Source organism: Orbicella faveolata, unplaced genomic scaffold (assembly GCF_042242905.1).
Source record: "Orbicella faveolata isolate gen_17 unplaced genomic scaffold, um_ofav_v1 contig_25, whole genome shotgun sequence".
Lineage (NCBI taxonomy): Eukaryota > Metazoa > Cnidaria > Anthozoa > Scleractinia > Merulinidae > Orbicella > Orbicella faveolata.
In genome coordinates this window covers 2,607,258-2,632,500 of record NW_028301553.1, presented here as the reverse complement: position 1 = coordinate 2,632,500, position 25,243 = coordinate 2,607,258, and the positions used below count along the sequence as shown (strand labels likewise).

At 38.4% G+C, this 25,243-nt stretch overlaps 2 protein-coding genes across 5 annotated transcripts in view; one reads left to right on the top strand and one right to left on the bottom strand.

Annotated features, from left to right (window-relative positions):
- Positions 1-2,976, top strand: part of LOC110042245 (sperm axonemal maintenance protein CFAP97D1-like) — a 5,356-nt gene extending 2,380 nt beyond the window's left edge. Inside the window, exons 3-5 of the mRNA XM_020747598.2 lie at positions 1,009-1,182; positions 1,698-1,751; positions 2,093-2,976. Of these exons, the coding sequence (XP_020603257.2) occupies positions 1,009-1,182; positions 1,698-1,751; positions 2,093-2,353 (489 nt within the window). The 3' untranslated portion in view covers positions 2,354-2,976. The remainder of the gene's footprint in view (positions 1-1,008; positions 1,183-1,697; positions 1,752-2,092) is intronic.
- Positions 2,977-7,407: 4,431 nt separating this feature from the next.
- On the bottom strand, positions 7,408-25,194 carry LOC110042221 (uncharacterized). 4 transcript variants are annotated; one of them, XM_089294696.1, is made up of 16 exons: positions 25,118-25,190; positions 24,951-25,045; positions 23,799-23,885; positions 22,388-22,445; positions 22,243-22,284; positions 21,884-21,958; positions 20,343-20,500; positions 20,045-20,158; positions 17,328-18,208; positions 16,144-16,405; positions 13,506-15,195; positions 12,730-12,812; positions 12,459-12,538; positions 11,225-11,323; positions 10,548-10,613; positions 7,408-10,335 (listed from the first exon to the last, which is right to left on the bottom strand). In XM_089294696.1, exons 3-16 carry the CDS (start codon positions 23,857-23,859, stop codon positions 10,270-10,272), a joined length of 3,735 nt encoding a protein of 1,244 aa, XP_089150822.1. In that variant the 5' UTR covers positions 23,860-23,885; positions 24,951-25,045; positions 25,118-25,190; the 3' UTR covers positions 7,408-10,269. The 4 variants fall into 4 exon arrangements, with proteins under 4 accessions (XP_089150822.1, XP_089150823.1, XP_089150821.1 ...); XM_089294697.1 differs by having other exon boundaries at positions 24,951-25,042; XM_089294695.1 differs by lacking the exon at positions 24,951-25,045 and having other exon boundaries at positions 25,118-25,194.
- Between the last annotated feature and the right edge of the window lie 49 nt (positions 25,195-25,243).

Sequence of the window (25,243 nt, the reverse complement as noted above, 5' to 3'; positions counted from 1 at the left end):
TGGTATCCATTGTTGACAAAGTTTTGCCGAAGAAAATCTGTCAAAGTTTCTGTCTAGCAGGGACACGCACTTGACTCTAAGTGATCTTGCTTTGGTAGTCTAGTCTTTGACAATGCTGGTAAATGGGCAAACGCCTTCATGTTGTTTTGCTGCCCGCTTGCAATCACATACGTTTGTAATATTTAACTCTTCCCAAATGCAGTCGATAACACAACAGGTACGTCTTGATTCATTAACATACTCATTTATCAACTGCTATGTCTTGCTCCATTTAACCAGAAATAGACTGGAAATTTGTTAAAACGTCAGTAATACATGCATTCAACTCTTCCTCTGACTCTAAATTTGGACGAATTATTTTTTATTGTGAGAATGCGCAGTAAATTACCAACTCCATGGGGATCTAATCGCTCCTCATCAAACTTAATAGATTGACCGTTTTCTTGCCTGTCCCTTTTTTTGACCAATGCTTTTCACTTTGCTCAGGTGAAGCAAAAATGAAAAAATTACATAGATTAAGGCAGGCTGACTTTCTTGGCACCTCTTCACCAGACTCCTTCCTGCCAGATCGCTTTGCTCTTCGCGGCTCATGCGCTTGGCTGGGGTGGGGGGCGGGGGGGGGGGGTTGATGCTTGAATTACACCTGAGTATCTAAAGTAAATCATACAATTTGTTGTCGCGTTTCTATGTCTTCTTCAACTGGCTCAATGTAGACAGTTTGTTTATCCATGCTGGGTTTGCCTGGTTTCCAGTGGTTGACATTTAAATGTGACTTTTATATCAAACAACTTGAAAAGTTGTAGTCATGTGGCTAGAAGTAAACCAAAAAATAAATTGACATCTACATTTAATTTATAAACTTGACATTACTTTTGTTTACACTTCATTAAACCATGCAAGATACTAGGGCAGCAAATTCTCCCTCAAAAAGTAAACATGTTGCAAAATTTCAAGTAAATTTGTGTCTACTGCTACTGATACTAATCCACCACCAAAATGCATTTTCAGGTCGAGGAAGAAACATTGGCCACTATTGAAAGAGACAATCGTATCCTGCTGGAAAAGATGTCATTTGTAATGAGGACTCGTGGACGAGTGGATAACAGGAATGACTACGAACACAAGAGTTTGAACAAAACAAAGAGACAAAGGGAACTTCTCAGAGTCACTCATGAAAACCAAGTAAGAAATAAGCTAGCTATCAAAATGACAGTAATTATGACAGCAACAGGTCCAGGACATCCCAAAACAAGGGGACACACCAGTATTGGTAAAACTGCTACATCTTCCTATAGGTGCAGCATAGCATCATAGTAAAAACTTTGACCCCACCCCTAAATGTGCCTAGTTTTTGAGTCAAGAGTTTTTTTAGCCTGCATCGCAGACAGTTTAAACAGCCAGTATAGACTATACCAGGGATTTGGTGACACATCTGGCTGTACTGCTGGCTAGATTTTTTGGGCTCAACAAAGAAGACAGTTCAAATTTGATTCATTAATAATATTGACTGGAAATTTATGAGGTTAAATCCAACTTTTGGACAAAACACTCAAGCTGAAGGCCTGAACAATCTTGGGCACACTGAAAACTTCACCCCAGAAAATATCTGTCATCAAACATTGAGAATTTTACAAAATGAAAGGTGAAAGTTTCAGAAACAACTGCTGGCATTTGACATGATTCTTTCTTTTTTTCAGGCTATTTTAAAACGGATATCTTCAAAAGAACCACATTATAACCATCTTCAATGGGTAAGGCCATTTTTGTAATGTTTTCTAGTGTATTGAAAAACACAACTAAGTGAAAAAGAGTTCTGGGCTTTGTTAAAGTAGCAAACTACAATGTAATAGAACAGCCCAGAAGTCTTAAAAGAAAGTGAATTTAAAGTAATCCTGGCAGTTATGGGACAGTTTGTTATAATCAGGCATAACATATAAAAAGGACAACTGAAGAAGGTCACTAACAGACATGATTGCAATGTCTTAGGTTTGATCTCTTTATCAGGATAAAGTAGTGTATGGTATAATAGGTTTAATATATCGAAGACCCTACATTCTGACTGTTACCAATTGAAACTTAAAACTGTTTTCAGGAGGATGAATGGCAAATCAATGAAACATACATGGACAACATCTCCAAGTATCCAAAGGACTGGTACAAACAATTGACACGCAAGAAGAAACCAAAACAAGAGGAGACAAGCGAGCGACCTAAGAATGACAAGCGACACAGCTCAAATCAGTCAGACAAAGCCACTAAGGAAGCCAAGGACAAACAAGAATCATCCGATAATGGCAACGGTGCAGGAGCTGGAGGCAAATCTGATGAAGACAAAGATGCAGTACTGGAATGAAGAAACAGTGCCTTAATTTATAAATTATAAGAGTGCAATGGATAAGTTAATGTTATTGTATAATGCGACTTAAAATTTTGTAAATAAGATTTTTTTATCAGAGTGCGATAATTTAAAGTTTTTCTTTTCCCAAAACTTCACATTTTTGTTTTACTTTTTATAAAGAAAGAAGTCAAGATTTTCTTTTTGAGTGTGATTTTCATCTTTTGTGATGCAAAGTTTATAACTAAATACAGTTCAGGTTTGTAAGAAGAAATTCAATTTAATTTTAATAATCTTGGGTAGCCTTGAAGCATTATCCTGTGGACTTAAATTTCTGTCAATTTTGGTAGCTGTGCTCAGGGATCTGTTGTTATGGATGTAAACTCAACTGAGCTGTTTTAAATTACATTTTAATGTAATGAATGAATGGCATACATTACTGAAAAGTATTCATTTATCCTTTTATGAGCTTGTTTAATGTTCTTAGTCATTTCAACCATGCAACTTATTAATAGTCAGTGTGGGGAATTTGTGAGTCGATCTTTTTGAAATAACAATGGAAAACTACCCTGATATGCCAGTGAGTGATGAATGCCAAGCATAAAAGAAATAAAGTATGACCGAATCATTCAGACTCAGAATTTGGGTATATTTCTTTTCACAGAATGGCAAGGTGGTCAAGTACATACAATGTCCTCCACTGAGCTCCGGACCTCAGTCATGCTCTGTCATTATCTGTGGACAAAAAATGGGCTGCAGGGCATCAGGATGCAGTCACCATAGCAATATAATAGGTTCAGTTGGATTGAACTGATTGATGAATTTTGTCTACAACGACAACCGCACATTCCATCTCGCAAAACTATAATTTTCCTTCCTCCCTGCCTACTCCAGATCACCCCATGTTGTGGAATTGTAGGAAAGGCACCACTCCAATACTTTTTTGCACCGCATAAATGAGAATCGAGAATTTTGTTTTATGACTTGTGCTTTGCTTTGTTCCACTGACAGATGTAATTTTACGCAATGCGGCACCTCGCTCACTGTGCACCTACTTCATACATCATGCAGAGTTTCCTTACACTAGGTTCCAGTGTTATTTCTCTGTCTGAACGTCTTAGAAAATTGCCTGACTTACACTTCCAAGGCTGGATTTATTTTCTCAGGCCTTGAAATTCGCGAAAATCGAGCAAACTTGGCCGGTAAAATCAGTAAAATGTTCACCGAAGAGATACAGTGGAAATCGTGAAGTTCAAAAATTAGATGTTTTTGCTGAAAACGTGTATTCAGAAGAACAAATCAAACGATTACAAGAGGGATAAAGCTAGATATATAAACTGATCTGAATAAAATGTGACTTTGAAAACTAAATGTATTCAACAGTCGCTAAAATTTTTCATTACACCGTTTCATTTGAATACTCCTTGAGGTCACTAATTCTAAAAAGTCTGCGATGGATGTAATGGTAACAAAAATAATATTCCGCACCAATGAATGTTTGCTTTTCTCCTTGCATCGAAGAAGTTATTCAAGGCGCCATTACCTCTGGGTCCTTTGGAAATACTAAGTAAAAAGTATGCATTCTTTTTTAAAAGGCATATTTTCCCCGTGTTGAATGAATTTTTATTGCATACGGCACACCCATTTTGGCGATGGTCACCGTTGTGTAGGGAAACCGAACCGACATCTTCTTCGTTGAGTATCCATCAAAAAAGTCCATGGTCTGTCTTTATATATCTGAGTTTTTGTTCAGTTAATGTTTAACTTCACTTTTATTTTGTTATCCTTTCTGTTTTGGCCGTTTAAGTTTAATACCTCCCGTCTTTTGGGAAAGTCTTTGAGGAGCTTATCAGTGACGCCAGAGAAACTATTGTCGTCCGAACTCCGAGGAGGGAGGTTGGTGGGTGGGAGTCATGCAAATTTTATTCCTAACAAGATGTCGATTTTCAAGTATTTTTGTGCCCCTTTATTCATATTCTCTTCAGATTTGCATAACTTATCTACACTTATAACATTAACTCCTTCAGATTTAATTTTAAATTTAGTTTGTTTTTACCCTCATAGTCTTGCAAAGGCCATTTCGTACCCTACGAGACAGAATGTCCAGCTCCTATCCTAATTAGAGGATGGGAATAGAGGAGTTCTGTACGCATGGTCATCTACAAATCCCTACTTCCCTAGAGGTGAAGGTTGTGAGTGGAGGTCTAACTCTTATCCAAAATCATATACTCTTCCCTTAGATAGAGATAGAGAGACTGCAGGATTTTGAGCGGCAGAAGAATTAATCCTTCAAACTTCACCTTTTGGACAGTTTGGGTGCTTACCATATAGCAAAAACAGTGATTTTCCGGAAAATCCGTTCGGAAATTGTAGACTACCTCCAGAGGTAGTCCTCTTTTTCCGTTCGGAACGGAACGGCGGAAATCTCCTTACCATTTGGTAAATAGTAATAGTGTTCTTAGACTCATGAGAACGCGCGATCAAATACACAAGAGGGCAAGAAAGTCACGACTGTCTTCGGATTGGAATGAATATAAATCCCTTCGAAACAGAGTCACCGCTATAAACAGAAAAGCCCGGAAGAATTATTTCAAAAATAAGCTCGAGGAAAACCGCAGCAAGCCCAAGGCCTTTTGGGACACATTACGTCAAGTTTTGCCCTCCAAGAAAAACCGCATTGAGATCGACAAGTTAGTAGTCGATTGTAAAGAGCTAATCGACAAGTGTGACATCGCTAATTCACTAAACGAGTGTTCTACAACAATTGCTTCCTCGCTGTTAGCCAGTCAGCAATCCCACGGCTACCCAGTTGAGCTACAACAGACGGGCCCTTTAGCGTTTCCCAGTCACAGCTTCAATTTTCGCGCCGTGAGTGAAAATGACTGCTGCACCATACATCAGCAATGTTGTAGCTAAGTTATTCAACACATCTTTCAGATGCGTCCGTTTTCCGTCCATCTGGAAAACGGCAAGAGTAACTCCCTTGTTTAAAGGGGGGCTCCAGACCGAACGTGATAATTATAGACCAATTTCCATTCTTCCCTGTATCTCAAAAGTGCTTGAATCGTTTGCCAACAATGATCTTCAAGGTTTTGCAGCAGACACCGGCCTCATCAGTGACCATCAATATGCATATGCCAGGTATTCGTCTACCACAGTTGCGCTTATCGTAGCCGTTGATTCATGGAAATTTGCCATTGACAGAGGTGAAAAAGTTGTCTGTACTTTCTTGGACCCAAGAAAAGCTTTTGACGTAATTGAAAATAACATCTTGATCAGTAAACTGTAAAAACGCGGAGTGACTGGAAACGAACTTGAATGGTTCAAAAGCTACTTACAGGAAAGAAACCAATTCGTGTCATACGGAAGTGTCGAGTCTGAACGTCGTTTAATCACGCACGGAGTTCCGCAAGGTTCAGTTCTCGGACCTACTTTATTCAACATCCATATCAACGGTATCACCGACACTTGCACAGATAGCGAAGTAGTACTATACGCCGACGACACGGAAATCCACGCCAGCGCAAAAGATGTTAGTGCAGCAGAAAAACGTGTCAACAAAGATCTAAAAAGTACTGCAACATGGTGCAATCAGAATGGTTTAATCAGTAATCATAAGAAATGCGAGGCTATGTTGATTGGATCAAAGCACGCTGTTAAAAACACCCGAGCGTTACAGATTATCCTCAACGGAAAACCAGTGAAACAGTCAGACTACTTTAAGTACTTAGGAATTTACCTCGATCATTGTCTGACCTGGAGCAAACATGTAGCCTATATACAATCTAGGGTTTACTCTAAACTAAAACTGCTTAACAGAATTTCATCTTTTCTTAGTCGCGATATTTTGCTCAGAACCTACAAGCAGACTGTGCTACCTTTATTAGACTATGGTTGTGTTGTATGGGGCGAATGCAGCAAAGAAAACGCCCACCGTTTAGAGCGCCTGCAAAACCAAGCAATGCGAATAATATTGCATGCTGACCGTAAGACATGTACTCAGGAGATGCGCGCTAAATTACAGCTATTATCACTTCACAGTAGACGCCTTTTCATCAAGCTACAATATGTTTACAAGATAATTAACAACATTAACTGCCCTAAGTAGTTGACAGGTTACTTAATGAAACGATCACAGAGACATTGTCGATCCTTTAGAGATCCAACATTATTAGATCTGCCACAAGTTAAGACCAAATGTGGACAGACCTCGTTTAAGTTTTCGGCTGCGAGTGCCTGGAACAAACTGCCAAGAGAGATTCGCGAGCTCACAACACTTGCACAATTTAAAGGCAAAACATTCACTTACCTAATAATAATAATATTTAATATTTCTAAGGCGCAAATTAACATGTAAATATGATCAAATGCGCCTAACAAACCATATGAGTAATATAATAAACATGGATAGTGCAAATCACACTTGTACAATTTAAATTTAAATTTTTGTATATAATTTATACTTTTTAGATTTGTTACTGTAAATTCTATGCCTGTAATTCTTTATTGACTTTTTTGATGCTTTTTATACTGGTCACCGATTAATACCAGTCAATCTATATCTTGATCGACTGACCGGTCTTTACCAGGATAAACAAAGTTATTATTATCATTATTATTATTATTATTATTATTATTATTATTATTATTATTATTATTATTATTATTATTTTCCAGTTTCCAGTCTCTCATCAGCCGAAAACAATTACGAGAAATCGAATTGCAAATGGTAAGCGCCATCTCGTTCGGCTGGTTTGCTAATTTTGGAAAAACCCCTACCATTCTACAACGGTCATCCCAACCGGTTTATTCTGACAAATGGTAAGCACCCCATGTCTCCGTCGATTCATTTTTGATGTTTTAAGCTGAAACGGCCTGGAGACTATGCTAATTTACACGGGCCAATTTTTCAAAATCAGACTAGTTTTCCACGCGGTTTAAAATGTCATCTGGTACCTTACGTGGCGTAAAAGCTTTATGACGAGGAATCGACACCACTCTTGCATGGATGTAAAAAAAGAAGAAAGAATTGGGACAATGAAAGACAAATCTGACAAGATCACACAACAGCATTCAATTTTTTCACTGGTGTTTACTTTTCTCCGTCTTGTTTACCAAGGCTCTTCACTATATCAACACGCTAAGATATGGGTAGTTACTGAACCGATCATCAACCATAAAGATAATAACAAATAAATTATTTTGCTTTCCTGTCCTTTGTTTACTTATTGAAAAGAAAACTGAACTTCACATGGTGACATTTAAGAGACTAAGGGTCGATTTACACGGCACAACATTGTCGCATGCGACAAGCTTACGACGGGCTTACAACATGAATTGTTTCGTGTAAATCAAACCTACAACTCGCTTACGACTGTTGTGTACGTCAAAAAAACTGTCGCAGGATTTTAAAACATGTTTTAAAACGCTGCGACAATCGTAACCAGTGTCGATAGAAAATGACGTATTTTGTGACAAATTTCTACTGATTAGGGGACGAGGTGAAGTTTTCTCGCGTCAAAATGGCGGACGAAGTTGTTGTTGACCGATTCTCATGAAGACGTTTCTCGAAAAGCACTGAACAGATTAAAGCTAAAAATATCTCTTTAGAAAGTTTTTTCAAAGCGCAGGACAGCTAAAATATTTTTTTACTGTATGTTAGAACTTTCGCTCCGAAAATCCAGTTGCAAACTTTTGCAAATTTAATTTTGTAAGTGAAAATGTCGAGCGCATGTCCCAAGTCCTGTCGTAGACCTGTCGTAAGCTTGTCGCATGCGACAAAGTTGTACCGTGTAAATCGGCTCTAACTCGCCCCAAAAGAGTAAGGTACAAATGTATTAACGACATCAAAATCTGCAATACTATGATAAAAGTAATTCTATGTACAATATAAACTGAGTAACGTGTAGTATTTGACTGTCATTTGCTTTGCATTAAGCCAAGCAATGAGATATTTACTTACTAAAGAAAACTAAAACGCCATGACAGTATTGAGGCATATTTTTCTTCACAGATAATGCAAAGTAAAATATGTGTCTGTAGTTAGTATAATGCAAAGTAAAATGTGTCTGTAGTTAGTTATGGACCAATATTTCCTTTCTTTTTCTTCAACCCACATGTTGCACTCATCATGGTCAAGAAAACGTGGAAATAAAAAATTCGCCATACCTTTAAGTACGAATTTTGCAAAGGGCTCACAAATAGAAAAACGTCTTGCATACGGTACAAATACCGCTTATAGACCCATCTACTGTAAACGTTTTTACACAAAATATTGCTTCCAATTATAGCCCCACCGGATATATGGTCCCTTTAGTTTAAAATGAAATGAGTTAGATTTATTGTGTTTTAAAGCTTAATTAAAAACCAGTAATCTATATGAAAAACGTATTTCTATCAACACTGCTGTAGCTTACACCTGTATTTCGAAACGGTTTTTTATTCTGCTTATAAGCTCCCCCCCCCCCCCCCCCCTCTGGATATACGCCCCTCCGTTTATAAACCCATCTAAAAGCCCTTACGAAGTTGTATAAGCCCAGGGGCCCGTTTCTCGAAAGCCCCGGAAACTTTTCGCACCCGGAAAGCCATAGCAAAATCTCGAACCTTACGATTACAGCGCTGTTTTATTCACGTATTCTTAATATGAACAGAGGTTCCCTTCATACAAGAAGTTTCAGGCGTATACACTCCTCCGTTTTTAGATACAGATGAACTAAAAATGGCTTTACGGGCCCGAAAAGTTTCCAGGGCTTTCGAGGAACAGGCCCCAGGGCTTATAAGTGGCAGTTTACGGATAAATGTACGTTTATTAGTGTTAGCAAATAACTACGCGGTAAAGAAAATCTTCCCAAAAAGCCTCCTATTATTAAATGTCCCGTTATATTTCCAGTAACTGTTCACAAAACTGCAACCTCTTTGGATACCTTGCGAATAAAACCACCATTTGTCAACTCCTTTTGCCGACAAATTTCGGACGTTAAATTTTCGGGCACTTTTTATCTCGTTTCGGACAAATTTCGGACACTTTGTTGAAAGTTTTAAAGTAAATTTGCACCAACAAAACACGAATTAGACTGAAACAACATCTGTGAAAATGATAGTTTTACTGCACCCTAATGGTTTTACAGATTGACCGACGAAAAAATAACACAAAGTCTATCAAGCCATTATGTATCTCGAGAAGTGTCTCTAGTACAGTTTGCTCCATAAAGTAAACTAAGAGGTTTTTAGCTACTTAAAAATTTTATACTGTTCTGTGAAATACAGCCTCTTGACTGTAAATATTTCGGAGGCTTAAAATTTCTGACGGTTTTATCTTAGGACAATTTTTGTGTCCGCAATTAAAATTGTCCGAAAATGTTCTGCAAGTAATGTATACAAAAGCGTGAGCCAGACGTGCTTAGCAAAAGGTGCTTGATGCAGTTTATACCTGTAGATTGCCAGTATGGCAGTTACAGCAAGGCGAAGCAGAAGAGAAATATGGTCACATTCAAACCACCTTGGAAGAAATTTATACAGCCGGCTTAAAACCAGCAAAGTCATAAACGTTTTTTATACAACGAGGTTTGATGAATATTATTACATTATGTACAAAACCTTCAATGGGCAACAAAAGTAGCTAAGACACTTTTATTAGAAACTGACACTTTACGATGTTTTACTAATTATTTTATTAAAAACACATATAGCGATAATCCTCTGAGACCCCCGGCACGTGTCGTGCAGGCGCTGTAATTTACGCAGTATTAGAGGTAGAAAAATCAACTTTGCTTGGAAGGAAGGGGTGAAAAATGTTTCCAAGACGCTCAAATAAAGAAAGTTAATAGAGAAGTGTCTCAACACTTTTGTCACTTATTGCGGTCACCTAAATTGGTTAAAACTCTTTTACAGCTTCACGGAGACCTTAAATAATCCAGTAAAACAATAGAATTGTTTCATTGTTGCGCAGAGGACTCTGTCTTTGACACCACCCTCGGCTTTTTAGCAGGGGACACGTGACACTGAAAAAAAAATATTGAAATTTAGGCGTAGGCACTTAGGAGTTTACCATGTAAGGAGAACATGTTTTCTATTTGTTTTAGAAAATACTGCGAAATGCAAATTCTCTTTGCATCGCGCCTTCATTAGCTCGAGTTATAGAAACACGATTTTAAACCAATCAGCGTGCTTATTTACATAGGGGAATTTTTTGAATTTGTTTATTACAGTATACCTTTTCCCATCTCTCCAACATTTTCGCATACTCTGTTTCATAGTATCTGAAGACTTCCTCGCAATCCTGTAATGAAATGTGTTGTAAAATGTCATCAGAGGACAACAATCGGCACCTGATATATCTGTCACTCATAAACTTTAAACTTACTTTGAATTCCATAAATAATGAGCTATCATAAACATCGTCATCGTCATCAATATCGCCATCATCATTAAAATATTCTTAATATTTTTATTAATTTATTACCATACATGTCTCATGGGAGGCGCAGTGGCCTCATGGTTAGTACGCTCGTCTCCGGATTGAGCAGTCTGGGTTCGAGCCCTGGCCGGGGACATTGTGTTGTGTTCTTGGGCAAGACACTTTACTCTCGCAGTGCCTCTCTCCACCCGGGTGTATAAATGGGTACCGGCGAACTTAATGCTGGGGGTAACCCTGCGATGGAATAGCATCCCATCCAGGGGGGAGTAGAAATACTCCTAGTCGCTTCATGCTACAGAAACCGGGATAAGCTCCGGCCTGATGGGCCACTTGGCTCGTATGCTGACTTTACCTTATACTTGTCTCATAAATACATAATTTCCAGTAAATCAACTTAAATATATAGAAAAAGTTCCATTCCAATGAAAGCTAATTCATTATAATGCTTATTCCACAGTACGGCATATACTAACCTGCCGAATATCGTGTCCGGGAGGATTGTACTTCAAACAGTTTGACTTTACCAGTAACATGTCGGAGTGAAATTCCGTGTATTCTTGATATTTCCCAGTCTAAAGCAAAGGTGACATTGAAATTCAACCATGTTAAATGAAAGTCTAATTAAAATCATGTTTGAATGTAGTTATTGTAGAGGCGCGGTGGCCTTATGGTTAGTGCGCTCGTCTCCAGATCGAGCGGTCCGGCTTCGAGCCCTGGCCGGGGACACTCTTTTGTTTTCCTGGGCAAGACACTTTACTCTCACAGTGCCTCTCTCCACCCAGGAGTATAAATGGGTACCGGCGAATTGTTGGGGAAACCTAACAAATTGCGGGGGAGTGACCTGCGATGAACTAGCGTCCCGTCCAGGGGGAGTAGAAATACTCCTAGCCGCTTCATGCTACAGAAACCGGGGTAAGTTCTGGCAGCTACGAGCCAGTCGGCTCCAAGGCTTCACTTTTAAATGTAGTTATTAGTACAGGTAATCAAAAGGTGACGAGTGAAATTAGGAAATAATTTCATGCGTATTTTATCAAAATTCTTATAGAGCGGTTTTCAATTGAGTGTCTAAAGTAATCATGCAATTACCTTGGTTTTCATTTTGGTTTGGGTTTTACAACACTCAATTGAAAACTACTCTAATTTCCCGATCTTTCAGGTGAGGGAAATTATGACAAATTTTGCAGGAATAAAATTTTGACAAAACGCAAGTGAAATTATTTCTTAATTTCAAGAGTATACCATTTGATTAGCTGTAATATCATAGTTGACAAATTACGCTCACAATCGTGAGTTTTTAGCTTGTTTTTGTAATGAGAAATTTCGCGCCAGATATTGCCGTAACAATTTTGTAATTTCACATGCGAAATTAATTAAAACTGAATTGAATTTGTTGAAAAAATAGATCGTGGCAAGTCTGACGCAGCGTTTCGTCTCGGGCAAGAGACTCTTCAGAGACCTTTCAGAATTTTACAGCAAACTCGTTGAGTATCGCGCGCAAAGTCCCGTTCGTGAATTCTAGATGTTAGTAGCCTAGCCTTCTATCGCAGCAAGATTCCCAACCGCACATACAAGAGTATCATGGCGGTAATGGCCAATTAAATCTGTCATCCATGAGATTGTGAATGAAATCCTTTAGTAAACATCGTATTTTCTGGCATTCAATTCTAATGTAATTAAAGCTAATACACTTAGGACAAGACAACTAACCTCCAGCTTCACTCTTATTGTACCAAAATCCATTGGAGTTTTTATAACTTTGAAGTATCCCGGAGCATCAACAGGGTCCACTGATAAACAAGAACAGAAATAACATGGCTATTTACCAGGCAATAAATGACTCTGATTTATTGATTGCTTGCAGTAGAAAATGACAGTGCTTTCCCGAATACTTCCTACCTACCGTCATTAAAACTTAACAATTACAATAATAATATATATAGTTTTCAGACAAAAGTCGATGCTCTCAATATTCTATTACCTGGTTTAAGGAACCAAGTAGCAGCACCAAAATCACCTTTTCGTCTTCCTTGACCGCGATAACTGGCAACTTTCTGCAGCAGGCTAACAAAATTCAAAATAAACAGTAATTCACGAATAGTTATCATATCGAAGAAAAATTGCATTTGGGTGTTTATTATGTAATGATCAGAACACTTGAAGGTCGATAGGAATGTGACAAAAAACTCAGAGGAAGCGTGACAGTTTTGATGACATATAAAAGAGTCAAAAGTTTGAATAGTTAAGTTACTGCAGCAACTTTCTTTGCCTAGCATGTTGGTTCTTCCAGTTACCAGGAGTTTCATCAATGATTTAAGCGGGAGGACAACTGGTTTCCACAGGCGGGCAAGACTTTTTGAACCGAACTTCTTTATAAGAAAAACTTTCCGCTGGATGGTCAAACCAGAAGGGAAAATGATCTTCACAGCGGTCGATATGCCGGCCCTTAATGAAAGCCTCGCTGTAACATGAGGCAGAAAACAGTTTTTCTCCTTCCCTGGATGAAATGTCAGTCTAACAGAAATTACCTTCCCCACCTCACCTCGAACAGTTTGTCAGGTTGCTGTAATAGTTTGCCGTTACCCTTTTATAAACAACTACGTTGCGAGAACCATTGAGAGTGTCTTGTTCAAGAACACAACACCCATGGCCTGGGCTCAAACCCAGACCACTCAAACCGGAGTCCAGCGCACCAACCACGACGCCATCAGCTGACATCTCACTAATACCAGAGCCACCTTAAAGATAATGACGCACCTGAGAGCACCTCGGACCCAGCCACTGACTTGTCGTGGTGGTGACACATCAAGTGACGAAGGAGGCTTTCTTTTCCTTCCACTTGTCCTCACATTACCGAAGGCTTCAAGCGCTCTGATCTCTTTTTCCGTCAGTTCTGTGCATTCTGTTGCACTGTTGGAACTGCTTGTGGATGTGGACAAGACATCGATGGGTGTGTCACAGATATCCCAGCTCTCATCTTCAAATCTTGATAGAATACCTGAAGATTGTTGACCTTCAATGACAGTCAGTTTATCAGTGTCTGTCGCACCAGCAACATGATCAGTCATTACCTTGCCTTTCATCTCTGAAGTCAGTACCTCAGGCAGGTCAGATCTCTCCTGGCTAGAGGACTGAATTGGTCCTAACAATACCGATGGCAACTCAAATGGCTCATTATCATTCGCAGCAAGTGTTGTTTCTTCAGACGTCCCTGCTGTACTCCCTTCCATGCTCTCCACAAAGCTCTCAATTATTTGCAGGGCATTTTCCACAGGTAACCCATCATCACTGCTAGCAATAACCACATTTGGATCATCTTGAGGAACTCCTTGCAGTGAAGACTGAAGATCTGAATCCATATCGACTTTATAAGTTTTATCTCTTTCATCCATGTGTAATGACTCCGAATAAATATGCTCAGGCGAATCATTCCTGACCATATCAGAAATTTCACTTGAAACATCCAATCTCTCAACGGTTACATTTTCGATAGATTCCTTAACCGATAAAAGATGCTTTTCAGATGTTTCTGTTTCACTTGTTGCATCTTTCTGCTTTTCTAAAGAATCTAAATCTGAGACAGATACTTCGACATCTTGTAATGATACAGGATCTAAAGCTGCTTCTACGGAATCTAGCAATGTTTGCGGAGTTTCATCTGTGCTATGCTCTACTGGATCCTTAACTGGTGTACTCTCGGCCATGCCTTTGAAAAAATCCATCGCCGATGGCGCTTCGATGATATTACAACCTGCACTGTCTATTGTTTCAGAGCACATGAGAAGAGAATCATCTTCAGATGATGTGTTATTATCGCATTCAGTCACACAGCTTTGTTCATTAAGTGTTGGCTGTCTAGAGCTTGACGCTGCAGGTAATTCGGAATGTTCTGCTAACGAATGAGCGTCAGTTAGATCTGCGCCATGAGTCTCGGCAACTACATGATCCCGATTAGTAGAATGCTGACTTGCACTTTGACTTTCTGAAGCTACAGGAGGAAACTGTTGCGCCACAACATCAGTAGTCAATGGTGGTAAGCTCGAAACAGCAGTATTCACAGCCAGCGCTACTGACGACTGCAGTGGTACTGAGGACTGTAGCTGTCCTGCAGCGTGCGAAACTACACCAGTTGCCACGGGAACCAAAACAGTTGGAAGAACTGTTGCGACACTTTTTGCTGGTGCAGGTAAGATAGTGGGAAGCTTCCTGACGCTCGTGGTATTGGAGACAGCAGTTGGTGGTACACTTGATGGTTTGGGAGGAGCAGGAAGAATGGCAGGGAGAGGTCTTGATCTGACCTGTGTGGTGACGGTTGGAGCTGACAGACTGGGTGTCATCTGTGTAGGAGTTGGTTTGGGACAGACAGTGGCTAAGGCTGAAGATGGCTTAGTGTCCTTTTTGGAAGTGAGCTGAGATTGAGAGACAGTGGGTGAAGTCAATGGAATTCCTGAAAAACAAGAATATCTGTAATGAATTTTTTCAGACAATTTCTACTACTTTTATACATTTTTTTTGTTTTTTTTTTTTTGACTTAGTTAGGTTAGACTAAATATTGTAACCATAAAGTTTTTGTAGGAGGCACGGTGGCTTCATGGTTAGTGTCCTTGTCTACAGATCAAGCAGTCGGGTTTCGAGCCCTGGCCTGAGGCATTTAACAGTGCCTCTCTCCACCCAGGTGTATAAATGGGTACCAGCAAACTCAATAACATAACATAAGACACTTCACTTAAACAGTGCCTCTCTCCACCCAGGTGTATAAATGGGTACCAGCAAACTCAATGCAGGGGGAACCTTGCTAGATATTACATTTGGACCTGTAAGACGCGCGAAACAACCCCTAAGATAAAAGGTTTTCCAAGCTTTCTATCCACTTCAGTCTTACAGAAAATAATCCCTAAACCCCCATAAATGGACTTTGTAACAAACTAGACAGAAGCCATGTGAGAACCTTTTTTATCCAAGTTTTTGATCTGCCAAACTTATTGTTGACTCAAATATTTCCCTCCTTTCGTTCAAGTATAAATATAATTTTAACTGTAAGTAACAGCAACAAGTACAGTATATCGCACCATTGTATTGCGGTCACTTTGCAGACTTTACCTTACTAATGAAGTTTTTATTCTTCTATTTTTATCTCATTATTTTGAAGCGTACTTGGAAACTAGTTCCTAGCTAAGTGTACTGACCGTGTTAAATAAAGGTTTGATTGATTCATAGTGAATGTTGAATGCTACAGAATGAGGATGCAAAACCTACCTGTTTTCTTGAGACTCTGAAATGTTTAATAGTTTTTGTTGTTAGGTCATAGTTTATGTTATAGAACCCCAGTATATATTATTATATGCAGGACCAGAAGTTATAGAGCAACGGAACTTATTTCCATAGAAACACTTACCTTGCGTTTTGGTGATCACCATCCCTTGGGGGGAGGAACATGTAGTTGGGGTAGAAATATTTGGACCAGCCTGTAAGGGTGCTGGCACAGAGAGAACTACTCTCTTAGTTCCACCCACAAGTGTTGTCATGACTACAGTTTTGGATGCTGATGATACTGGCTGAGTCGCTGTGTTGGAAACTTTGGCTTTTGTTGCAGTTTGAGATGTCAGTCCAGCAGTTGTAGAAACTGGAGCCTTGCTAACTGAAGTGTTTGGAGCCACCTGACAATAAAAACAAAATATTTTATAATTCTTAGTAACAACAGGCAGTTCAAAAACGTCAAATAATAGACATCTACAGCGCCTACAGTACCACACTGCTCAGAGATACGTGAACCATCAAACCCATTTTAAAATCGTTGACAAACAGAAGTCAGCATGTTGGTGCATTTTTGCCAATATATTTGGAAATTCGTTTTTCATCAACACATTTTGCCTTTGCTATTCATTTTGTCACAAATAAGATGTATCAAACAAAATGGAAACTCTTCTCACATGGGAGCAGAACACAAGGAAGTTCCCATTTCATTCAGTTGAATCTTATCAACATATAACCTCTCCTTAAAATACCAAGACACTGTACATTACAAACTAAAGGATACAGACACAAAAAGAAAGAAGATCATGAACTTCAAAGTCTCACAATGACTGAAACGAAAATACAGCAACAACAGAAGAATCTTTGTTTACAGTAGTTGCCTCATTAGCATAAGTGATACAGTTATTGAAAGGGCACAGCACAATTAACTGTCCCAACGAATTTGAGCCCGATGTGTTGAATACTTTTTATGCAACCCAGGTTTAAAAGCTCAAAATTTTACAAAGAATGTATGAGCTCATAAGCACTTTTACCACCCAGAAATTTTGCAGTTTTTGAAAGCCAATTTCTTATCCAATATCACAACCAGTGAGCCAAAAGCTCTGTTTATTACTAAGTTTCACAAGCTCTTTAACGTTTGTAGTCAATTCGGGTCTAGCGTGATGCCTTCTATGAGCAAAGTCTTATGTTAATGAGGAAAAATGTAAACAATGACGTCAGCAAAAATTCACCTATTGGCAAGGAGAATAATTTATTGATCTTATATGACAAGAACTGAAAATGACTCAGATTATACTGTACAAATCTAAAATGATACCATCTCACCTGAGAAGTCGACTTTGTCAAACTGGCTGGGCTGTTGATTCCTGGCACTATACCTGCAACAGTTGTTTTGCTGAGACCTGTTGTCATGACAACCACTGGCTTGCTTACGCCAACACCGCCAGTTCCTGGAACATGGATTACGCGAACAACAGGCTGAGTGCTTGAGACTGGTAAAGCTGAGGAGGCCTGGGAACTAGGACTGGGTGTTACCATAGTAACAGTAGAGCAGGTTCCCATGGTGGCGGGTGTGACAGATTTGAACTTTACAGTTCCAGGAAGAGGTTTAAATCTGGCCACTGCTGGTTTCACTTTATGTCTTGCTGCTAACTGAGCTGCAGTCAAACCAGATTTGAGGGCCACTCCAACAGGACTTGCAGTGGCTCCAAGGGTTGATGATCCTGTAGAGATATTCTTAGCAGTGGTTGACAATGGGGTCTTTGATGCCAACACAGCCTTAGGAGGGGCTCCAGAAGTGACTTTGGTTTGAGCCTTGGATGCAGATTGAGTCATTACTGTTTGAACTTTGGCAGGTGATGAAGTAACGGATGTCATAGTCTTGTAGCTTAGTACTGTCTTGGCCTGACAGACAGCCTGCGACACTGCTACTGTCTTGGTGAGTAGTTTCACTTGTGATGCCGAAGCGGAAAGAGGTGTTGCGCGTGGTATGGCTTTTATTGCCCCTGCTGGTCCTAGCGATTTGCCAGACTTAGTCATTGTACTAACTGACGTGGTCTGCTTTGTGAGAGGTTTTGAAACCAGTGTAGGGGTGGGGATAGTGACCTTTGTCACTGGCTTGTTAAGGCTTGACACACTCAGGCGTCTTTTCCGCTTTGGTTTGCCATCATCATCATAACCATCCACATCATTTCCTTGTGTCCCACCTATGTACAAAATATTCTACTCAATATTAAACCAATAGATTCCATGTTCCTCTGTGTCTGTTCAGTAATAGATCACAGATGATGTCGAAACGTGGTTAGAGCAAAACGGTTGCAGACAAGCCATTAGACAAGTGTGTCACTGGTGTTCTTACAACATTTTGACATCATCTGTGATCTACAACTGAAGAGATGCACAGCAACATGGAATTTCGTTGTTTTATATGACAAAGAAACAAATAAAAACAAATCATCTACATGTATGCGTCTGTCCTCCAACAGATCATAAATAAGAACCAATCAAAACACAAGAATACATGAAATTGAACAGACATGTAAATTATTATATACACTGTAAAAGTATATATCTGCCACATTGTTTTGAGTTATTTCTCTGACACATTAAGCTTCTGGTACATGCAGCTTTTGATAAAAATAAAAATTGAGGTAAAATAAAATGTTAAACATTTGACTAGATAGAGAGTAAATCCCATAAATCCTAAATAATTATTACTGCATGTATATAATAAAGAAAGTTCAAAAGAACGCTAAAAGCACTAAAATTAATGTTTGTTTCAAAGAATGTTGTATTGTCTCAGGAGTGTGCTTGAGTTATTATCTGTCCCAACAGTTTTTGCCATGTGCCATAATTCCAGTGTCTTTTCCTTTGTCAATGATCGAGGAGCTGTCAAAGTCAATTACATAGTCAAAAGTCCATGCATGTTTAGCAACATTTGAGCCTTTAGCACATTGTTTTGTATTTCAAATATGTTCTTATAACTCATGCCCATTCCTAAGACAATACAACATTCTTTTAAACAAATATTAATTTTAGCACTTTTAGCATTCTTTTGAACATTCTTTATAGAGTGTGTTCACCTGACGTCATCAAATTCTCAAATCCAAAACTAAAAAGCCCCTAAAGATTTTATCCTCATCAGGCATAAGAGGTACTAAATTTATATCTGTTCACAACTTTCCAGCTCAATAGCATCCTTTGTTTGGAAACCAGCGCATTTTGAATTTCAGAGTTATGGTAGTGCGTGACATGAAGCTAAGATCACGTTTGTCGAAAAATATACACTTATCTTGTGGTTTTTAGACTTTTTTGGAGTTAAAGTATTAGGAAAAGTGCTTGTGTAAATGTTTTTTGGTTCAGCTCAGATAATCAGTTGTCTAGATGGCCAAAGTAAGTTCCAGATGTTTACACTATTTTCTGGCCTCCATATTGGAGGACTAAGGAGGTCCTCCGACATGGCGGCTCCATACTAGGCACTACAATAATATTTTGTGTGGAACAATTTGACGAATATATCAACTTTGGGACAATGCACACACCTTAAACTTGGAGAACTGTTTTCTCTATTTGTTGTCTATAATATCACAATTTCTTGACTTTATCCACTGAATGGTTTTTGATTTTGTTTTTTATTGCTTGACAATGCACACACCCTATATGTGCAGTAATTTTAAATTTATGCAATTTATATTCAAATTGTTAACATTTCATTTTATCACAATTTTTATCCATTGAAGACCATAGACTGGACATGGAAAGCTTATGTTCTTAATTACTTTTTACCAGAGAATGCTATATCCTATATTATCATGATCAATCCTGGTAATGGATCCACAATATTTTTACATTCCTTAAATGGGCTTTTTTAACAAATTGGTTCTCTTGTGATCATTTCATTGTGTTATTAATATTTTTCCCTTTGAATGCTCAATTCAGTCATCAAGTCCTACATGTACATGTACTTTCTCATAACTGCTCTTATTCAATCTGTGAAGAAACAGTGAAGAGAAGTAAGATTTTAATCAGTAGGGACTGTTTACCTGTCTGGGGCTGCTGTTTTACTGTTGATGCTTTGGAATTGTTCTGCTGACTGACTGAAGACAATGAATTTGACGAGGCATTTGAACTACTGGGACTACTAGCAGCTTTACTGCCTAAAAGATGAACATTTAAACATACATGTATCTTCAGCATGTCATTGTTATTATTCTCAAACTCATTTTATGCTCAAAATGTCAGAAAACACTGTTGTGGATCAGTGCACAAATGCATGCGTCTATCATTTCTGACAGTGATAGCAACAAGATCAAATGCCAAAATAACTTTTTTGACAAGTACCTGAAGAAACCGGAACCTTAGCATTTGCCGCAGCTGCAGAATTGGCGGCAGAAGTAGCTGAGGCACTGAATACTGTTTGTGGTACAAGACGAGGCATGAGTGGAACAAGCCTTCTTCCCTCAGCAGCCCATTCTGCACAGCTACCTGCACCATAAATACTGCAAATAAAGAATCAATTCAATCATGATGCACTCACAGGGAGGCTTTTTGTTGACAATAGGGACTTTAAGATATGTTACGGCGAGCTACTACTATGGCTACTTTGTTTGTAAGGGACTAGACTGACCGCCATTTTCTCCATAAAATTAAACAGATCAACATTTTGCTGTATGGCAACAGGGTGTGCAGCCTCTACGTGTCTTAAAAAAATGGCTTCGTTCAATGAAACCAGGGACTTTACGTTACTTTCATACAACATAGGCTGATTAATGACGAGGATTTCCTTCTCCTGTATCCGTCTTACATGCCAGAACTTAGATTTGCCTCTCAGCTGCTTTTAGAACTGCATGTAATTCCAACACAAAACAAAATAACACTGATAAAAAGCTTGATTTCAGCATGGGCGGGGTGCTTGTTCATCGCGATAAGCCCGCAAATACACGTACAAAGCTTTCGACTCTAATAAAATACAGTTTTAACAGCAATAAACAATTACAGTTCAGCTAAGTACATATGAAACTTTCTTATCTGCGGTTGTTTGGCCCGGCACAATTATGACTGTGGTTCACAGTAGATGTTTAAATCGTTCATATTTTCTCTACAAATGAAAAAGGAACTTTACAATTATTTTCGAACTGATTTTTATGATTGAGTACTTTTAGTTTATCTTCGAACTAGGCTGTTCAAACAGCAAGCTTATATTCACATAGTGAAGAGTATGTGAAACCAAGCACTCTCCCATAGTAGAAAGCAAGCCTATGGTGGGAGAGCTGTACTGGAACATGGGTCATGACGTCACCAGAAGTGGTCTTCACTATTTGCCGCCGTACTACAGCCTAGCCATAACATAACTTAAAGTACCTAATAAGCTACTAAAGGTTCATTTTAAAAGGCTCAAAAAATCACAGCAGTTTCTATTTCTTATAAGTGGGGCATAAGAATGAGCCATTTCTATTTAGAGTTAATACCATTGGTCCCAGACGTCTGTTGAAATGGCTTTCCTCAGGTTGTTACATGCACTACCGGTTTCATTCACGTGATTCAAAAAAAGTGATCATGTGATGATGAATTTCATGATCGTGTGATGAGTGAATCTCTGTCGTCGGGAAGTTGCTTCACAGTTTGTTTGCAAGTTTGTTGAGTTTCGCACTTTCTAGCAAGATACAATCCAAGATATGCCACAGCAAACAGTTGGACCGATGCAAAATCCATCGCATGGAGAAGATTTGCCTTGAACTCAATACTTTGGAGGAATTTGCAACAGATGTCCTGCAAACTGTGGCCATCCACGCCAAGAGATGTTTGTCATCACATGACCACCTATTTTGAATCACGTGGATGAAACCAACAGTGGGTGAAACGGCCTGAAAAAATGTATTTACCTTTCAGCCACAATAGCAAGCCTGTCATCACTGTATGCTCTTCGTACTTCTGCTCTATGACGTTCAGTTGATATGCTGTCAATTTCAAAAATCCACTCATAACCCATGTTGAATTCATAATAATAGATAAGTTCGTAAAATGTTATTTACAGTCATAATCTAAAAAAGCTCTCTTAAAAAGAAAAGGTTTTAATCGGTGATTTAAATCAGTCCACAGACTGTGGAACACTGTTTAATGATATTTGGTAAGTTTTTCCAGAACCTTGGTGCGATTACTAAGTGCGATTAATCTGTTGCCATAATAATATTACTTTTACCATGTACATACAATCACCACCAACATTACTGTCAGTTAATACCTGAGCTGAGTTCCTAAATCCTGCAAAATCTTCTTTTTGGCACTGCAAAAAGGTAGTCAAGACAAATCAACATTACACATGTACTAAGTATGAATTACATTAATGGTATGACATCTACATCTAATTCCAAACATTACAAACTCACCGACTTAACTCTCCTTGGGCTCGGAAAGCACTGATAATGGATGAATATGCTTCCAGCTCTGAAAATAAACAATAAAATTTCACTCAATCAAAATGTCCTCATCACAATCATTCTTGTTTTTTTGCAGGTACACATTTTATCATTTTAAGAAATTACACTCGTCTGACATTCTCCCTTTAGTTTCTTGCTACATTAAGTTGATGATTTACAGTATTTTAGTCCCTTTTATTGATATAATTGATATTAAATATACAAGGAAACAAAACATTTCAGCAAGAAAACTAATGAAAGTATTTAGCAACATGAAGTTTTGATGACTTCATGTCATCATTGCCAAATGAATAAATTAAAAATGACGGCAATTAGGGCTGTGCTCTAGAAGCACCTGGTTGCCACAGGTGGCTAACTTTTTGCCTTTGGGTGACTGGAAAAACTTACGGTACTTTTTTCATACCAGCTAAAGTTCTTGGCACCCAGGATTTCATGGTTAGGAACCTTTGGGCTCCTTGTAATTTTCCTCAGACCCCAGTCTTGGGCAAGGCATATTTCCTCACATCCTAATTCCTATAAATATGCCTCAAGTGCCGTTATTTTTAATTTATTTATTTGATGATGATGACATAAAGTTGTCGAAATGTCTTGTTGCTTTACACTTACTTTCATTAATTTCCTTCTTTACATGCTTTTCGAAATCGCTTTTACTCGGGCTTCTGTAGGAAAGTCCAAGTCATAAAATGCAAGCCATTCTTGGTCACCAAAAGGGTGGGTCATGGTCCCAGACATTCTCAGACTGTGAAAACTAGGTACAAGAACCCAACATCTTTCTGTATTGTTTGCTTACTCTTTGCGAACGACATATTATAGAATGCAGTGTTTTGTGAAGAAAGTTTTGGCAAGAATCATGCCTTATACATTCGTCTCCCATACAAAGATGTTAATCATTTTCAGAATAGGTCGGTCCACGAATTTTATTGCTTGTAAGCCTGCCAAGTAAGCAAAGTTCATGCTTGACTCATTCTCACGAGATAAAAAATAAGCCATATACGAGTTCGAACTACGAAGACACTGACAAAAAACTATCATTACTGACTTAAAAACAAACTATGATGCTGAGATGTGTACCTCAGATGTTGAAAAAAGCCAAGATGAAGATGTGGCAAACACCATGCAATCGGATAAAGAGGACACTCAATGAAGCAACTTGAATTATTATAGTAAATATCTAAGAGACCTTACGGCAACTCTTGGGATAAAATATCCTGATTCTTTTATTTGTTTTTAATGTGTTCAATAAGCTTACTCCTAAAGTAAGATTTGATACTGCGGTACAAAACCCGAGTAAACATTCTTAGAGCGCCTAGTTATCAAATAAGACATTGCTCTCTAAATGGTAACTAAAGCTTTAACTTACCCAACCTCCTAAGAATTCTTTTTGCTTCATCTCTGGTAACATCCATCATTTCTGCACACATTTTGACCTAATTAATTTTGATCTTCCCTTTAAAAGGTTGACAAAAACAAGCATGAAATTTTAATAATCAAATTATTGATATGTATACTTGCAGGAACTTGATTTATGAACTGTTATGGATGACAAATGCACAGTCAATTCCAAATTGCAATGTTCAAACGTCCTTTCAGCCTCCTTTTAGAGAATGCCTTGTATCTTAAAGACCCAGTATTGACTATTATGCTTTTTTGCATGTCTGTTACATGCATTTCTTTGGTTAACATGAGAGCAAGGTTTTTATTGTTTTTCCAATGCAGCACCACGCAACACGCATCCTGGCCAAAACTGGGTCTTTAATTGTTCATCAAAAAAACAAGGAAAAGTCAATTTTACATCACATGATTTAAATCTTTCACAATAAACAAATTTTTCCTTTAGCAGCTGCTTTTCCCAAATAGTCTTGAGCAAGATGGCTTTTGCCGCTTTTACGGTTTTTCATGTGATGTCTGTAATTACTAATGCTAATGTTAGTAGGATAGTTTTAATGAAAGTTATGTGTTTGTAAAGTTTTTTCTGTGCAAAAGCAACAAAAATGTGAAAAATAATAATAATTAAAAAGATGTGATGTTTGAGACATGCTATTTGATGAGACTAAACTAGAATTTCATCAAATAGCATTTTTGAGATTATTTCACAACTGAAAACCATTTCTGTGGATCTCTACATGTGTATGCGCAATTTTTCACACAGTTACTAACTTAATTACTTACATATAATATGTACTGTACAAGTACTTCTAACCAATTTGGTGATTTTGTTGGGGGGGCCCTGGATTCTTTTACAGATTATCCCTTGGCCTTTTATGAATATTTTTGTTATTATTTTGTGTTCACATGTAATTAATTTTCGCGCCATTAATTGTAATAAGGCTTTCTACGTTGTTCGTCTAACTCTAGCTACACTTCAGTTTATTATAAACACATGAAAAAATCTTTCATTTAGATGGCATATCCAACTGATTTCCGAAATTCTTACACTAGCATTATTTTCCAAGAATTGCAGAATATTAAATTGGGTGAACAGGACAAATAAACCGAGAAGGACTTTCCGTACGTGATAACTTGAGATTTTAACTTCACTACTTCTTCTTCTCCGGGAGGAAATCAAGTTGTAGAACGATTCACTCTAAAAATCATGATGAAACACTTCTAGGCGAAAAGAGGAAACATCGTCAATTTATTATAAAATCCGAGGGATTAGGCGAAAAGTTATGATCCTACCTTGAAATAAGGCGTTGCTTTCATCGACAATCGCCAAACGTAGACCGTCCGCCATATTGATTTGTCATATACTAATACGCATGCGTGATTGCTGTTGACAACGTCAGCCTACTCGCGGGCTCAGCA

Coding starts and splice junctions, on each gene's coding strand:
- LOC110042221 (XM_089294694.1), bottom strand. CDS start 25,141: ATGAAAGCAACGCCTTATTTCAAG. Junction 22,446..23,798: donor AAGAATTCTTAGGAGGTTGG/GTAAGTTAAAGC, acceptor GTTTATTTTCAG/AGCTGGAAGCATATTCATCC. Junction 12,539..12,729: donor TACTTGGTTCCTTAAACCAG/GTAATAGAATAT, acceptor CTTGTTTATCAG/TGGACCCTGTTGATGCTCCG.